The sequence below is a fragment of the Hetaerina americana genome, unplaced genomic scaffold, assembly GCF_022747635.1.
Source record: "Hetaerina americana unplaced genomic scaffold, ioHetAmer1.1.p SCAF_16, whole genome shotgun sequence".
In the NCBI taxonomy this organism is placed as follows: domain Eukaryota; kingdom Metazoa; phylum Arthropoda; class Insecta; order Odonata; family Calopterygidae; genus Hetaerina; species Hetaerina americana.
The window spans coordinates 3,643,603-3,662,514 of record NW_027286719.1 but is presented as its reverse complement, the minus strand read 5'-3'; the positions used below and the strand labels follow the sequence as shown (position 1 = coordinate 3,662,514).

General features: G+C 34.8%; 1 protein-coding gene across 2 annotated transcripts in view; it reads right to left on the bottom strand.

Annotated features, from left to right (window-relative positions):
• Positions 1–332: 332 nt before the first annotated feature.
• Positions 333–18,912, bottom strand: part of Fim (plastin-2 Fim) — a 95,795-nt gene continuing 77,215 nt past the window's right edge. For both annotated transcript variants that reach the window (XM_071584038.1, XM_071584039.1), the window contains exons 6-12: positions 18,141–18,246; positions 7,106–7,319; positions 5,969–6,107; positions 5,546–5,685; positions 4,963–5,114; positions 4,550–4,651; positions 333–3,311 (exon numbers count right to left, since the gene is read on the bottom strand). In XM_071584038.1, coding sequence (XP_071440139.1) covers positions 3,141–3,311; positions 4,550–4,651; positions 4,963–5,114; positions 5,546–5,685; positions 5,969–6,107; positions 7,106–7,319; positions 18,141–18,246 — 1,024 coding nt within the window. In that variant the 3' untranslated portion in view covers positions 333–3,140. The remainder of the gene's footprint in view (positions 3,312–4,549; positions 4,652–4,962; positions 5,115–5,545; positions 5,686–5,968; positions 6,108–7,105; positions 7,320–18,140; positions 18,247–18,912) is intronic.

Sequence of the window (18,912 nt, the reverse complement as noted above, 5' to 3'; positions counted from 1 at the left end):
CTTGCTCACCACTAACATTGCATTTTCGCCAGACTATGTTCTAGATATCATTTTCATAGCTCTCCTTACTCTCCCTCCTTGATCTTTGCAGTTTTACCTCATCTCAATGCCTCACTCTGTGACACATATGGTCCATGAAGTCTTTCTTGCCAAATCAACACAAACGACGGTATTTAAGGCACACCAAAAGGTGAACCTTTGACTTCTGTCTTAAAATCTTAAATGCGCATTTATGAACGGATGTTCTCAAAACATTGGACGAGTTGATACCAATAGCAATAGGTGGAATCCACATCAGTCAGGCTGGCTCTACAAATTACTGTAAACATTGGACAGGTTCAAAATTATCTCTTTAATAGTGAGGTTGGTACAAAACATTACAAAACATTGTCACAAAATTGATACAAAAGTATCACAATGCCAATAATCTCCATTTTTGTAAATAAATGCTAGTTCAGTTTGATGCTATAACCAACAATGGAGAGTTATAAAATTATAGTAAATTGTATAAGCCTTACAATAGCCAAAATGCAGTTAAATGTTGAAAACAGATGTCACTCATACAAAACCTTTCTCCCCCATTTCACAAATTTTGACCACAAAAGGCACTTGAATAAACACGTTCAGCATATAAACAAAGATTTCTGGGGATAAAACCTAAAGCCACTAATAAATGACTTGACTAGGGTATTATAAGCATGCATATCAGACAATGTACACACTACATATGTCAACAGATTATCATACCTGGGAACCACTCACACTTTGGAAGGTAATAGACAATACCACTCTTACTAGATGGGATGTAATGCCAATGGATTAATACATAACAGATTAATTTTAACCACATAAATATGCATTTTAATATCTAAGGGCATATAGAAAATTCAGACATCCACAATTACCAAAAAAGATAATATCCTAGACAAACTGAATTTATAAAACATACAGTATATAATTCACATTCCCAAATATGGCATATTAAAATATAAAAAAAATTTAAAGTAATGCAATTCTAACAAAATGGTACCTGATGTACCTTACCTTTAATGACATTTTATGCATTTCCCAACAATAATATAAATCAACTAGTAGTAGTCAATTTTTCTGACAATTATTTTGGTGTTCCCCACATAAGTGAGCCACCAACGAAACACAAAACTAAAAGCCATTTCATATTGCATTTGTCTTCTAAGAAAAGTATATGCAATACTTTTGGACGGTATGGACACGACTAAGGCAGTACAATTCAAATATAATAAATATATCACCTTTTATTTTAAGGTGAAAATTGGAAAACATTAAACCATAAGACCAGGCTTCATCATCCACGGCTTATCCAATACCTTTATCGAATGCAAGTTCATTGTGCAAATACTTTTCAAGTAAAAATTAATTGAATGCAACTCATTTGATATATTTCCATTGAGAATGATATGAAATTTATGACAACTGTCTGAGCCAGGGGAAGAGTGAACCTCTTTTAAGTTCCCATTTTTCCAACAATTTAGATTATACCCTATAATTTGAATGAAATACAAACAACATAGCAGGGCGGCCAGCAGTTAGTTGGTTTGAATTGTCACAGATACAAACTCATTTTTTCCAAGTTTTGTGCTACCATTTTTTTCCGCCTCATATCCCCATTGTACACTCCTTAATGCACAAGTGCAAATATTTCATCTTTGTCCCCCGTAGCATATATACAGGTTAATAATGGATTAATAAAAATATTTTTTTTTTATTTGATGGCTCTCCTAATTAAAATACAGCATATGGTAAGAAGAAGACCTCCCTTGTAGTTTTGGAATCCTGACATTTGGAGTTTTTAGCTTTTTTTAGCATCATGCAGTATGTTAATCGTGCCATTGGACCTTTTTGCATTTTTTCATTGCTAACATTCAGAAAATACAAACATGTAAATGGCTGTCGACACAAGCTCATTTCAGCTTTGAGTAGAAAGTCATCATGACCCTGCTTGGAATTGATTTTTCCTCGAGGATTAACTTTTAAATAAAATAATACAAAAGCTAGAAATGCTTTTTAAAAATCAAGAAATATTCTCTACCTACTTGATAATATTGGATAATATCAGTAGGCACTTAGTGTTAGTGAAGAAAGCATTCCTACTATGGAGTACAATGGTATTCTAATTCAAAGAAGCAATTATCTAATGATTACTACTCAGTTGCACTGAAGCAGCAGGTAAGCAGTTGTTACATAGCACAACAATCAGTTAGGCCAATTAACTGCATTTATGCTCCTTCCATGGACACAGATGTGAGGCGCAATTTTTTACCTTCTTGTAGAATACATAGCATGCTAAAGCTGCTATTTATAAAAAATCATTCGATTTATCACTTATTACATTCTAATGAAGTAATTACATTAAGTATATTATCCTCCAACTGTCCTCCATCTATTTTCCAGTAAAATAACATTAATTTTTATAATTTGGTAGTATCTAATTTTCAAATTTCCAGGTTTTACTGCTCAGTTACAGATTTTTCATGGTATTCCCCCATACATGATTCATCCCCTGTGTTCAAAGAGGGCTGGCCAGCCTACACTAGGAAAATAACCTACAAACCAATTAAGAAACAAACCCATTCACCTATTCCAACCAATGCAGATTCATTTAGCACATATCACACATTCCAGGTACCAAATTATGAATAACCTATTCACACTGCTTCACAACTCAACATGTCAAATCAAAATATGGATGAAACACAATTGATTCCATTTATTTCAATCGATTTACTATGTAGTTCTGACCCACATGAACTCTTTATGCAAAACTAGAGCAGAGGGCTTTTGAAGTTTTCTTGCATTTCTAAATGGATTTAGTTAAATGATTCCCAGCATGATTTGACAGAACTATGATATAAACCCTTTTCAACTTCAAAAATATATGGGTCAAGGTTTTAAAATTTAAAATAATATGGAATGTAAAAACAACTCTAATACTAGTATCATTTTGGTAGTTATTTAGTTCTGAAAATAAACACCTTCCTCAAACAAATTAAGCTAGCTGTTACAATTGCACAAAAAAGGCTAGTACTTGTTTAACAATATTTGTGAACAAATAGAAAAGGTTTCAAAAGAAAGGAGAAAACAAAGATTTCCTATAAAAACCCTCATGACTTTTTCACATCCATATTAGGAATATAATCCATGGCCATCAAGCAAGCAAACACCGTCATGATCATTTTTGGCTTCACCTCGGTGATGTCTTCAGGGAGGGCATAGACAGTTGCCCCAGTTTTGCGAGCCATTGAGATGGCATATTTTGCATTTGCCAGGTTGTCCTGGAAAAGAGAAAATTAAATGACTAACTGGATAGTCATGTGACTTTGCCAAGTCAGGAAATGGTATCCATCAAATAAACTCAAAAGCTGTTATCATTCGCTCCAAAGGAGAAATTGAAGATCTAAAACATGTAAATAAGAGCAGCATTTAAAATTTGCTCTAACTGCATAATTCTTACATTTTGAATCTCTTAGTCCTTATTTTTTCTGGCAATACAACGCAGAAACACTGGTGGCCCAAGGCCCGAAGATTTCAAAATACCGACTGCGCGCCTTAATGCTGCTTTACAGAGCAAGTTAAAACAAATGTTCCATTGTAATAGGAGAGGGCAACAAGCAATTCACAAACTATTGCAGAGCTTGGGCAAGTCATCCCCTACGATTCTATTCATGTCACATCTGTTTCCTAAGTGAGGAGTAATTTGACACTTGGTTCAAGAGCTATTAGGTTCCAAGGAATGAATTTCTTTGATGACCTCATTGGGGTGAGTAGTCCCTTCTTCCACCTACCCCCTACACATTACATTAAAGGCAATCACAAACATCCAAGTCCTCGGCGGAGGAAAACCCACCTAGGCAGGAATCGAACCTGCAACCTCTGAGTTGGCAGGCGAGGACGTCACCCCACCACCACCAAATGAGGGAATGCATTCATACACAGGGTACAGGAGAAAAACATTCCAATTTGTGGAAAAGTAATAATGCAAAGCAATTATAAAACAATGCCCATAAGAGAGGGTTCGAAAGACTAATACGAGTGGGAGGTTGTTCGTACACAACAGCACAGGGGGTAGGAAGGGTTTAAAGAGTCATAGCGCATGCCAGGTGTTTTGTTTTAATTGAGCTCGTGTAACTGCAGAAGAGAGGTGTGAAATAATAGAGAGATGGTAACATTTGGCAAATCAGATGTTTTGGATAGCAATGATCTGGGAACTGGAAAGGTATGGGTACGGAGGAGGACTACAGGAAGTTTGGCAGTTATTCAAGTCTTAAATTGAGTCTGTGCTGCATTGGCCAATGTAATAAACTGGGCCAAGTTTGCCTCCTTTAAGGTAACACATTATGTTGCTTGAGAGGCAGAAATAAGCCAGAAGAAAAGAGAGAAGTGCGTAAGGATTAGAATTTAATTCATAATTTGTTTCATCAGAAAATTGCTTCTTCACATGCCCCAATTAATAGAGCATCAAATATCAGAAGTTATTAAAGGAATTAAAACTAAATCAAAGACAAATATTTACCTCTTCAGCACCTCCATCTCGAACAAGCTCATAGTTGATAGCTCCTGGTTTAATTGAATCTATTAGATCAAGAATAACCCTTGCATCAGCCAAGGATGAATCCTAGAAATGAAAATCTTTGTCAAGCTGATATCTTATAGATTATCACTTCTTGTTTTGACCAAAAATATGTCTTCCACAATTGACTTAATCCACATTCACTTTGTACGGGATGAGTACAAATATTGTTCTCACAGCATTGACAATTAAAATTCTTCATCAGTGTATGTGGCGACATTTCCACAAACATTACACCCATGTGATGAGAGCAAAATATTTTTTTAAAGATTTTAACATTCAGATATCCAATGTGGAAGAACATAGGAGTAAGCAATGCAAAAATAACTATTCCTTAAATATGAAACAGTTCTCACCTGGAAACTTTTCAAACTGCTAGTTTTACCAGCCTTTGTCAATTTATTATTTACCCACTGTACAATTTCTTTTTCAACTATTGGACTTCCTGTATTGGCAAGTTGGGTAAGTATTGACAAAGTGTAAGCCCTCATCAATTGCCAAATCAGAGCTGCAACAAAGAATTTTTGATTCAGGATTATGGTTCACATTTCTTAGTTTGATTGTTTGAAAAACTTTTTTAGCTACATAACTATTTATCTTAGGTACTATTTACATAACTTTACCATCTTAAATATTTATTAGTTTGATAAAAAACTATCTTGGTTCAGAGCAAAACAAGTTTCAAATGAATTTTGTTTAATGGATGACGATTATAAACTTTAAAAATTAATTTTTATTCCATTCCAATGCACCAAGTAGTATTAAAAGCATCAAAAATGACTACACACAATAATGATCCACAAATTGTGCAATGCAAATCAGTTTACACCAAGAAATAATACTCGAAATATTACTACAAATAAATTGTCACATGAATTCAATGGTATTCTGCCACAAAGAGTGAGGTTGTTTCATGTGTATGTACATTGTCTTTCTTACCAAGAGTGAGTGTTGCATTTCCATCATTGAGATCCTGACCAGCAATACCAACCAAGGAAAATTTAAGTTGCTTCCCCAGCTCAACAGCATAATTACAATTTTCAAGCTTTTCCATGAACTTTCTCAGTTTTGAGAATTTCCTGTGAAGAGAGAGCAGAATCAGTGAGCCTGATTGCTTGGAACCACCCTCTCATTATGTAAAACAGACGTAACTCGACAACCCAGGCTCAAGATCTCCCAAAACAAAAGCAATAAAACCTTCAAAAGAAAGAAAACCCTCCGTGCATCTCAACCAACCCCGAGGACACTTGAAGACTTCATTTGCATAACGTTCTCTACCAACAAATATACAACCAAACAATTAACTGAAACCATTCAATGAAACATGATAAAAATAAAAAAAACAAAAGGGTAAAAACATACCTATGCACTTTGTTCCAATTCACTATACCAGGTTTGATAATGTCATACAGTTGGAATATTATAAGGCCATCAGCTAAGTCTGAATACAGCCAGTTGACATGCGGAACCACACCCATTGAATTCATCCAATTTCGATATGCTGAAAATTTATAAATATCATTAGTGGGATTAAATATTACAAAGGACTTGTTAGAAATTCTAATTCACGCTCAAAAAATAGTCACCTATTGTTTCTAAATATCCTAAGGGAAAAGTGACCAGTCAATGACAGATATCCGTATTAACTTCAGAAACTATGTTTGTAATGCCAAATTTGAAGAACGAAGTTTGCCCCTCATTACATTTACATACAACTGATAATATAGAAAATGAAAGAGGAAAAATATTCATTGGTTCAACCATGCTTCCCAAAAAAATTATGATTTTCTAATGCCAATGCCTCTTTTCAACAAGGTAGACAAGTATGCACCATATCCACATAAAATTAGTTTGCCAGACTAATTAATTGCTAAATGATCCATTAAATTTAACAAAGTTTAAAATATTGATGACATATAATAATAAATTAGTTATCTATAGTTAATATCATCATCAATTAGTCCCAAACCACTCCAGCTATCTTCAATAAAATCTTGCAGAATTCATTGGCCATTATCTTTTTGCCACAGGGAAAATGGTTAGCTGTAATATGGTCAAATATCAGCGATATGAGCAAGTGATACACGAGTGTTTCTTCTCGGGATGGTCTCTTTTCAGCATGTACGAGTCAACCGAGCATTGTGTCAACACTACTAAAATTAACAAGGGACAACAATACAATTTTCTAACGTTAAACTCTCTTATTACATAAAAACCTGATAGATTCACTTAATGTACATTAATAAATAGGATAATGTGATTATTAAAATAGCTAATCACATATTATCATTGTTGATTGACATTACTCCACAATTACTGAGCAATTTTCTGAGGCAATTCTGTGATGTATTTTATTGAAAATAGGATTAAGTTAACTTTATGCAAGAAGTTTTTACACTTGCAGATTCAATAAATGACTGGTTCCCCAATTATCCTTCATTCTATTGGAATTAACTGATTTAAGGATTCCACGAACAACCCTATGGATTAAGTACTCACTTTTCTCTTCTCTTGTTTCCTCTATATTTCCCAAACCTTCCAAGCTGGTCTCGGTTTGCTCTAAGCCTGGGTGGTTGTTGAACAAGTTAGCCACAAAAGCCAAGTTCAACTTATAAATACCATTCACTACATCATTTGGAGTAACAAAACTTCGGCATCCAAGCTTAGAAGCTTCTTGCAGCATGAGTTCAGCACGGGCCAAGTGATTAGGTTCCTGGTAGAGAAGTGACAGAATTTTTAAAATATATTATCAACACTGCTTATGCAATTGAAAATACATAAGAAAATCAAAAGCATATCTAATGACAACACTACTTTCTTCAATTATTCAGCATACATATAACATCACAAACATGCACAACTTTTGATAGAAATTAGGCATTAAAGGAGAGTGGTGCATTTATCAGATTTCTTGTGACTAGGCAAAACATCAAATAAATCCATTTTCTGATAATGCTAAAAAATTATTCCAATTGAGTTTTTAGGGTTCCACGTGCATGCGATGGGTTTGGATGTCAATTGAATCAGTAACAACAGCTCATTAACCTCTCAACTGTTATTCAGTTTTGTCAAATAATAATAGCCATGGCATCTTTTATCAACTTAGATATTCCAGCTTCTCTGTGGAAAGTATACCAATACCCTATCAGCTACAGCCAATTTGGACCACCAGAGATTGATCCCTCAAGGCATATTCTAAAATAAGGATCACGTAACATGTATTTGACAGCATCCCATCTTGCACAGGAGAAGTACAATCCAGGATTCCAGAATAAAAGTTTATGACAAATGAGAACAGAAATCAGAGGTTGATGACCAAATGAATAGATAAATATTGATGCTTAGTCACATAATATTAATTTTATATCCAAGGTTTCGACTACCAAGACTTATTCTACGTCATGACGGGCATTTCCAGCATGTACATCCTTCTGACACTGCTGACTGAACACTCGAACATTCATCCACAGACTGATATACTTCAGAAACCTACAGAATATGTTGTTGTTCTGTGCCACTGTGTACCAATGTGCCAGTGTGTCAAAACAGAGTGCCAATGAGGTAAAGAAATTGACGATGTTTAGGGGAATGTTATAATGCATATTGTAATGCTATTGCATGGAAATAGTCTGGAGGAAAATGGCAATTTTGTAGTAGTTCAGTCAGTCTTTGTAACAGATAGACATCCAAAGAGGAAATAGGGATTAAGAGCTAATATTTTCAGGGAAAGATACACAGAGTGGAGACACTCAGAAAAACAGGAAGCTCTCATATCAGACAAGAGAATTGAGTATCAATCATTTAGCATTTCTTCCTCAACAAATATCACTATGGTATTTATTTCTATTCATTTTCACGAATACAATATTATTTCAATTTAAATATGAATAAGTAAAAATAGAATTGAGCTTTTGAAGGGTAGTGTAAGGAATAGCGATCCTCTAATTTGAGTACACCTGAACCCAAAATAATTTTAATCACGCTGAAAGGAGAAAAAAAAATCTTTTTTACAGATAAGTTGATAAGAATCAAAAGATGAAATTTGTGAGGTCTGTTAATCCCAAGGCCTTTGCATATTGATACCAAGTGCAGGACAAAGACAAGCAGATGTACACTTCTTTGACTGAAAAACATTTCTCAATAACTGCTGTTCACATGCCAATACGAAGGATGTGAAATAAGATTAAAATAAAAGTAACTAGGCTTTCACTCCTATCACAAATGAAGAGTAGCCATAGATACTCCAAGTTACAACAACAAATAAATAACATGTATTTTGTGTACTGATATTTCTTAACAAAAAAAATAAAAGCCACTAGAAAACTTACTGCTGGCGACACCAAAATACACGAGAAGAAAACAAGCTATAGCCAAGCATATCATGAAATACTTTCAAGCAATTTAAGAAATTAATTCATAATTAAATTTGTTGAGTTCACAAATGGATGCATTAAACTGGGTTTATGAGTCAACACTAAATCACAGTGATAACCTCAGGGTAACGAGGAAATTGAAACAAAACGTACAAATGAAATTTTTTTTAAATTTTTTATTCCCACAGATTTTGCAAAAAAGTATACCATGTGGAAATCATGTTTTCTGTGCTTAAACATTCTAAATGCAGTAGTTTTCCATTTACTGCATAGTTAAGATATAAGAAATGAACATTCAAATCCCGTAAGTCTTCTGAGAGCACACTTTGAAAACAGTTCAAGTATAACAGATCTAGAAAAAAATATACCTGACACATTGAACTACAGAAATTTTCATCAAACAGCCTATTTCCCTGCCCCTTTCATTTAATATAGCTAATTAAACAAGTCCTTGCAAGCTAACATGCAAGAAAACCTTAAAAAGATAAGAAATGAAACCTGTACAGGAATTAGGCAGCATTCCACAATATTGGGCAGTGTATTTCCATGAAATACTGAATGGAAGAGGAGGTGGTGAAAATGAACAAAGTGTATAATAGAAGGAAAGAGTGGAGGAGGGATAAAATCAAAAGTCACCACGAGCCCAATCCACACGGAGAATGACCCAGCTTAGAATGAGAATAACAAAGGAATCGCACCCCTCAGTGTTGTTGACAAGGCTTTCGTAAGATATTTAGCTAAATGACACAAAGGTAGTAGAACGGAGTGGAGGAGCAACAGTGTGGATTCAGGCAGAATGGAGTAACACAGCCAACAGACCAATGCTCTTCACTGACAATGATAACGGAAAAGTGTTTTGGATTTGATTTACAACATTAACTTTTCACAGAATTCAAGCAGGTCAGAATTCAAAAGTGTGATTCAGACAATGTGATTTTTTGTGCAAAGTTTAATAATATTTTATTCATAGGTTTTTAATCATCCATGCAGAAAAAAAACCACAAGAAGACAGCCATTGGAGAATAAAAATAGCTATAAAATGGGAACAGATGTTCCTCAAAGGGAGTGACAAGAATATCTATGCAATGGTAACGTAGTATCAGCAATGTTGAAAGGTTGCTTTTCATGTAAAAACGAAGAGCAATTACAAGGTGATTCTATTAATGAGAACATCACTTGTGAGAATATGACAGTGATTTTTAAAAACCTTGTTAAGAAGATGCAAGGATCATCAAAGGCTTAGGAAGCATCACTCTAATAAGACAGTAGCTATGTGCACTAACAAATTTATTTATTAATAATTCTACATCGCATTATCACAAAATTTTGGAATTTCAGCAAAAATAAATGTCTCTCGACAGCTTTCTAGTTAAAAGGAATTAGGTAGAGATCAGAAATAATAAACTAATTATTTCCATTCTTTAATGTTTTCTACATATTAAATCACATTCCAGGTTGGTTTGTACTGCAATACGAGCAAAGATGAGAATGATTCACAATCCTAAACAATGTGCCATATTTCCCAGCACATAAGCTGCATTTTGATTTTTCAGTTTAGAATTTATGAAAAATACTTGGATTTGATAGAAAAGATATTATTATTTAAATGTTAGCATTTAACCCTAAGCAAATTAGATTACTATTTTAAAAATTAAGCAGCTTCACATATGTTGACGTTTATACGTAGTAGAATCATAGATATTTGACATGACTAGGCCATAACACCTTTAAGCTGCCTTGTCCCTATTCTAAGGCTATATTCTAAGGCTTTATTCACAAATTCAAGTTAAAATGCAATATTGGATGGCAATTTTCCATCTGAAGATCGCATGAGGTTATTATCACTTTCACTTTTTATGGGATGCTTAGTTTCTCTTATTATTGTGATATTATTGAAATTCGCATTAGGGGCAACCATTTTAAATGCCTTTACAACACACACATACTCATATCACAGAGGGCTGACATCCCCTATCAGCCCAACACATTCTTGCAAACTTGGGAGGTGTACAAACAACTATCTGATCATATACTAGGTGTCATTATCACATCAAACTTAAAACTGGAAAGCACAGAAATTAGCTATGAGTTTGTGACATGCATATTTGGCAAAAATAATAATGAAATAGTGAGAGAGACATGCTACTTATAGATAATTAGTCTTCACATTAAATATAATAAAAATAAAAGTCACTACATCCATGACCAACTACTACAAAAGAACACATCATTCACAAAACTACTTCACAAAATCTGGGGTCGGAGCCACCAGAGTATTGAAGACTCAAGGCTGTATTAAACCAATTACTAAGGTATTAATCACTGGGAATTTGTAATACATCAAAGGCATAATCGAAACCCTAAAATCATTGGCATGTCAGGCAATAATGGCAATTAGCATAGAGAATCAATAAACAAAACTGGGAAACATACAACAACATTTCTCTCTTCACAATTTCTTCTCTCTACTTTTTTTCATGACCGTTATCCGAACATTCCCTTAAATGCAAGCAGCAGGGTTTAGTTAACATGTTTAGGTCTCACCTTAGCACCTGGCAAGTCTTGATTTATGGTCTTGGCTATCTATAAAGCACTATCCCACATTTGACCATTGTCCTCACAATAATTATATTGACCTTGGGATATGAAACATTACCTATAGGTAAAAGTTCTTTTGGATGTGCACAGAGTTGGGACTCAAGTTCATGTATCATTATTATTTTCAGCATTTGATGCTACATTGTAAATATGAGGAATTGCATTGTAAATATGGCTAAGCAGAGAAATTGATATAATGTATAGTCTTTGAGGATACAAGGGAAGTAATTAATTGGACATATTGCTACTCATATTTTCTGAAAAATTCAACAGAATATTTTAATTAACTAATACATGCAATGACCATATTAGAGTCCTATGCTGTCTGTAGAACAAAGATTAATGTAATAATGCAAAATAAAAAAAATCAAACTCCAACAAAGATAGTATATACAGTTTCATCAATGAAATAATCATCATTAATATGCAGGAGCTGCAAATAATAGGGTTTTTCATTAATAAATTTGGCCAAGAAATTTTGCTGAGAGTTAAACAGGTACCTCAATCGAAGCCGATTATTCTCAACATACATATCTCTCATAGTTTTCACATGATAAAAGTATACAAATTTAATTCCTCAGTCAATCATTAGGGTGAACTTTAACATTTATTTTTCATGATATTACAATTATCTTCAAATAAAGTTTATTCTATACTTTATCAATCAATCTTTACAACCAATACAAAATACAAATCTATAGAATGCAACAGGAAGCTACTGGTCTTTCTACGATTAACACACAGTGGTTTCTTGCTTTACAATATTAATTCATTCCACAAAACTGATGGCATTCTGAGAGCTCTTAATATGAGGCACACAAATATTCATGATGATTCATTCCTACTGACAAGTTACATTACAAATGTATTCATTGAATTATGCATGGCAAATTAAAACACTAAATGTGTATAAAATAACCAATGTGGCAAATCAAACTATTTTCAACGCATACTTAATAACCTAATGTGGGAGTGTCATGAGCTCAGCCTGAATATTCTTATGACGTCATGTCCCCTCACTTACTGTCGTCATGCAAAACTTGCAACAAACTAGACACACTCATTGTTATCATGAATATGGTGAGCAGCAGGCTGATCAAAGCCAATATCCATAAATCCCGATGAATTAAAATAGCATAATTCTTGAAAGACAGACAAATGAAATCTAAGACTACGATATGAACAATTGCTAGCCTGAAAGTCTTGATGATTTCCTGCACAGAACTCAATTGACTTGTCACAACAATGGGATCTGGACTCAAATAAATGAGACATTTTGATTTTCCCTCAATCGGTACAAGATAAAAAGCAAATTGCATTCCCTTCACATGAGTTTGTCCATCATTCTCCCCAATCAAAGTCAACGTTACTTTGCCATGAAAAATAGGGTGCTCATAAAATAAGAACCAGCATCGATAAAGCAATCATCAAAATTGACTTGGTGAAGAATCGAGGAGAGATATGATATAACAATAATAATGAGATGAGTGATAATGCCAGCGTAGAAAATAGAGGAAGTTTCCTTTTCATTTACTTGTTAATAGAACCACATACATAAGTAACTTGCCAATTTAAAGTGGAGCATGTAACAATATAGGAATAAGGATGCATACAAAAAAATTCAACAAATATTAACAATTGACAACAGATGTAACAAGAGGAGGTCAATATATTCTTATGTAATTATGGAGGGATGAGAAAGAGCTAAGTCAGCAAATGTATTGGAGGAATGCAAAAAAGGATCAATGGTATCAGGGGGTGGGCGACTTCACCAAAGAAGAGAGGCAGAAGAAAATAGCATTTAATCAGTGATAACCTGGGAGTGGGCATGTAGAGTAATGAGCGTGTGCAAACAGGTCATGGAGGAACTGTGAAGTTGATGGGGGAGAGCAGTTTGGGGCAGTCATGAGAGAGTAAATAGTGTTGAAAATGAACTTTCAGTCAGATGAATATCATGACAAAAACAACACATGCAACAGAATTTGATATTGCCTGATCAGTTTTCAGCAGCTACTATTTACTCCCTCTGCTCGGACCATAGCCCTGTCAATGATTACAGGCTAACTGATTTAGTAACTAACATTTTATTGAACACTGCATCAATCTGTACTCTACTTCTGTAAGCAATATCTTTTCTTGAGAAGCAAAAAAGAATGCAAACAAAATCAAAATAAACTAAAAACTGATTTGACACCGTGAAACGATAAGAATTATAAAAACTTTGTCCTTAAATAACCATACCAAAATTATCTTTACTGACTGCATATAATGAATGTTTTATGAATTATGGATCACAAAAAGGTCAATTGCTGCCTAAACACAAAGTTAGAGGGGTCTTATCCATTCCATCCTCCATATACATACAATTAATTCAGTTATTGTCGCTTAGGCTTACCATGGTCATTGACATCCAAAATGTATCTCACGAAAAATTTGTCAACCAAAAAGTAGTCTCATGACAGAGAGAATATATTGAAGGCATAAACGGTTGCTAAAATATGAATACTCGAATGCATTACGTTACGATTTCGGTTGAAATAGGAGAAATACAGATTGATGTTTTCAATAAGGAGTCAATATACTATTGGTGTTCAGTCAGTATAGGTATTTATTACGTACCTGCCTAGGGGAAGAGTGTCTCAGTTGGGGCAAATACTGACTGACACACACATTTTAATAATTCCAGACATAATGGCAACTATGATTTGGTCTCAAAATACCAATGATTTGTTATTATCACATGTCATTAAAAGGCATATTTTATTTTAAGACAATGGTTTCAAAAGATTTCCAAAACTTTTACGCAAAGTATCAACCAAAGTATTTAATATATCACATATTGTTAACTTGAGCAAAATGTGCACTTAAATTTAAAAAAATTCTACTCACTGATTACATTTATTTTCTAATATTATATATTTATTGATTAATTTTCTATCTGCATCAAGTTGAAACAATATTCTCCAGCTTTTAATACAGAAATATTAATGCCAGTATACCATGGTATATTTGAGTCCATAGCTCGATATGGCATCGTCTGCTGGGGGAGCTCAGCACATGGAAACATCAATAGAATACTCACACTTCAAAAACGGGCATTAAGGGATATATTTAAACTAAATGCAAGAAAATCCTGCAGGGAGTACTTCAATCGTCACAAAATCATGACCATTCCCTGTATTTATATGTATAATGTGATTTTGTATGCCTGAACCCAAAACCCCTCACATGTCAGAAATAGGGATGCTCACGAGTACGACACCAGGGGGTAAGGATAATTTTCACAATGGCCATTGCAGAGTAGCAGCACTACAAAAAACTCCAGAAGTTTCAGGAAGACTGCTGTTTCATCAACTTCCTTAAGAGTTAAAACGATTGCTCCCCCAAGAAAATAAGTTCAAAAAAAGTTTAAACATTTCTTTTTAAATAATGTTTTTTATAATGTAGGGAATCCTGTTTTTTTTTAATCTTTAATACTCATATATTTCATGTACATTATTATTCCTATGAATTTGCATGTATGTTAATGCACCTATGAATGTAATTAAATCTAAACGAAGCCCATACAATTATGTATTGTTCTATGGCGAATTAATCTATCCATCTTTTCTAAGGGTCAGTCATCATAACTGATGAAGTTATCGAAATGTATTAAAAAATAAAACTTGCGCTCAAAAACTCCGGCTAATATCCAAAAATCTGCTTAAAGAGAGCATAACTACACAAGATTGATACAATTCAGATTAAGATCAAGACTGCTGATTCAATCCCGAGGAAAATTAGTGATTTGCTGGCCCTTAGTAGATAACAGATACTTCCTAAATGAAGTGTGCAATATGCTTACGGGTCAAAAGAGTGAAATTGCACAAGGGGACAAAGCCCAAGGGGGACAGTTATGACAGTTAAGGTCTCATCAACAAGTAGAGGGTCCATGAAATCATGCACATACACCAAAACCAATACATAAAAAATTATAGTTAAGTATATTAAACACAGGGAACAAGCCTATCTTTGTTGTTAGAGAAGCTGAAAGCACACAACAATTATGGGTCTCACAAGAGCTTACATAAGTACATACATCATCCAATGAGACAGCATAATTGGTATATGGGCCAAAATATCTTAAACATGTCTCTGTAAAATAAATGGTGATAAATTAGTATATTTCAATGCATTATACCAGGGGCAGCAACATATGGCTTCCTTAAGCCCACAATCCTTTACACCAAGGACTGGACCAATTGGATATTTACTACAATATATTTATGCTCAGTAAGCTAATAATAGATAAAAGTATACTTTTGAATGGAATGCTTTACCTCTGAAACTGACAGACCTGACCAAGACACCAAAGGTTTCCATACATATGCATTACACCATCACCATATATATTAAATGTTAGTTTTCAGACAAAAATAATGCAATCATTCTCTCGATGGTGATCCAATAGTGTAGTCAAAAACTTACTCCAAAAACATAAGCCACAATGTGCCCATTTTTCCACAGACAAGGTTTGTATACAAAGTATCAGGAAAAGTTTCATGAAAGTCGACGTTTCAGATACTGCTACAATGCCTCAAAATTCTTCAACGTCCCTTGAGTGTTAACACACTGCTGCCAGTGGCTTTTTCATGACTAGAAGGCTCTCTGGTAGGCAAATTCCTGAAGGTCCTTTACATGCATGCAAACTTCTTTGATGGATGGCTTTTAGGGTCCCATAGTGGCGCCCTTTGAGGGAGGATTTCACTTTCGGGAATAGGAAATAGTCTGCTGGTGCCAAGTCTGGACTGTAAAGGATTTGGGGAATCGTCACAATGCCATTTTTGATGAGGCAGTCACCTTAAGTCATACTCTGCTCTGGGTCATCTGCCAAGACCTGCCAGACTAGTTTGGCTCAGATCTTTCGCAACGCCAAATGCTCAGGGATAATGGTGTGCATTGTCATCCAATCAATACCAATATGATCCGCGATCATGCGCACACTTAACCGACGGTCTGAATCCAGCACTTCACGAACACAGGGCATGTTCTCATCGGTTCTTGATGTCAACAGCCGTCCAGTGCAGGGCTCATCACCCACACTCTCTTCGCCATCTTTTAAGAGCTTGTGCCACTTAAAAACTGCAATTTGTGACATTCTTTCATCCTTGAACACTCGATACTGCATTGATTGAATAATGTCCAAAGTCTCTTCCCCACTCCAACACAAAATTTGACGGCGTGACACTTCAATCACTCCCTGCATTTTGCCCTTGCACCAAGTCACTTGACCGGGGTTCACAACTAGCCGGAACACACGCATTAAGCAACAGGCATGTGTTGAAGGTCAGCCCCCAACCACTGAGCCTGCACAGTGTGAGCATGGACATGCACTGTGAACACACAGTCACACCAAGAAAAAATTGCTCCCGACACTTTTAAAAACAAACATTGTACTATAAATCTCATTATTCTTAAAATCAAGGGACTATAATTTTAGATTGCAAAATATCTCTGTGCAAATTAAACAGACTTAAAAAAAATTTCTTAAAACTCAACATCTAGGCATTTAAATTTCAGTACTACTCTCTATGCCCTTTAATATACAATATTGATAAGGTATTAGAAAAAACTTCAAGGATTTCATTTCATTGGCTTTTCAACCACCTGAAGATGTCACACGTAAAGACACTGGTCATACCGCAATTAAGTTTGGTGAAATCTATCAAGTTTTTTTCTAATACCTCAAGATGCCATTTCACAAGGTTTGAACCTGATAGCATTGAATTGAATTAGAGTGACCTTTGACAGTTCATTAATTCAAATTTTTTACACTGTTCAGGAGAAAATCATTTCAGCCATGACTACTACATGCATTAATCAATGAAAAATGAACTCCCATCTAGTACTCTAATCCATAAAAATCAGCAAAACTTATTTCTTTTAGCATATATTGAAACAATATTTTTTATTATCCTCTTTCCATGGCATTCCTGGATTGTCTCAAATGTAATTGTCATCTGCTACTACCATTTTAATAAACCAAGAGGATTGTTCTGAAACAGAAAATGCAGCAAAATTTTCTTTTATCATAATGCACAGTGCTAACCCCAATCAATTTGCCCCATGGCTTTCATAGCTCCTTTGAGTGTTAATTGCCTGGGCATAACTGTACAGTTCTGATGACTTGCCAGACCTTACTGAGGCAAAACTAGCTGTGCACTAAAGATTCTAAGGGCAAAAATTGAAGGGCTTTTTCGCCCAACACTGGACTGTATACATCTAAAGACCTGATCCAACCAGTAGACCACAGGTTGCATACCCCTGGTGTAAATTATTCCTAGTATCCTACCCTCTAAGTATACTTCAAGATAACACAAAATATATGCAATGGAGAGAAGGTAACTGATATAAGTGTACCTAGGGTGTGTGAAATCTTTTCGTCCATCACTGGATACAAACCAAATAATTCAAAATAGAATCCAAAGGAAGGCAAATATTACTTTCACTGATATATTATAGATGTAACCATGTTCATTTATTTATACGGCTTTATTTAAGAATATGTAAATGGACTGACTCACCATCAATGCCATCATTGTCACTCCACTATCTGCAGGAGCAATTTGTTTCATTAGATATGTGTAAATTTCAGAATCCTGTATGTCACTCTGGAAGTTGTTACAACGCCTGCAAAAATAGAGATGCGAGATAATTATAGGCTCTTGGAACGATATTGCACGGCAAGAGAGGCCAATGGCAGAAACAACAAATCAGCCCATATAAAAATCAGGGTTCAAGAAGGGGAGCCCATTGCAGCATTCGGTGTAAAGGGAGCAAAAGCTTAACTTTTACGAAAATTTTAGGGGCACAATCCCCACGCTCAATTTACTTATTATCCTCAAAATGAGTGCCAATACTTTCATTCCATTAAAGTAAAGAGCATTCATCTCTTGACTTGCCTTTCCTGAGGGGCTATTTACAGCTAAAATCTTTCATGCTAAGAAAACTAATAAACTTGATAGTAAAAGACTTAATTTTGGCTATCCATAATTAATACCCACATTAATTTTAGGGCACTGATAAGGATAAGCATAAGAGACAAAAATAGACATTGCACCTCTGAGATTCCATCAAGCCATTTAATGGGCTTTTTAACATTTCAGTAGTCACCATGGGTAAAATTCACCAATTGCCCTTCGAATGGGCTGATCATCGTACCAGATCCTGGCCCCCAGCAACTTTTTCCAGCTTCTAAACCTTTAAGTTTCACTAGCATGACAGGATTTTCATCGGACGAGGAGATTATCGTATGTGTTAATGCCTAATTTATGGAGAAAGACCAACTACTCTTTG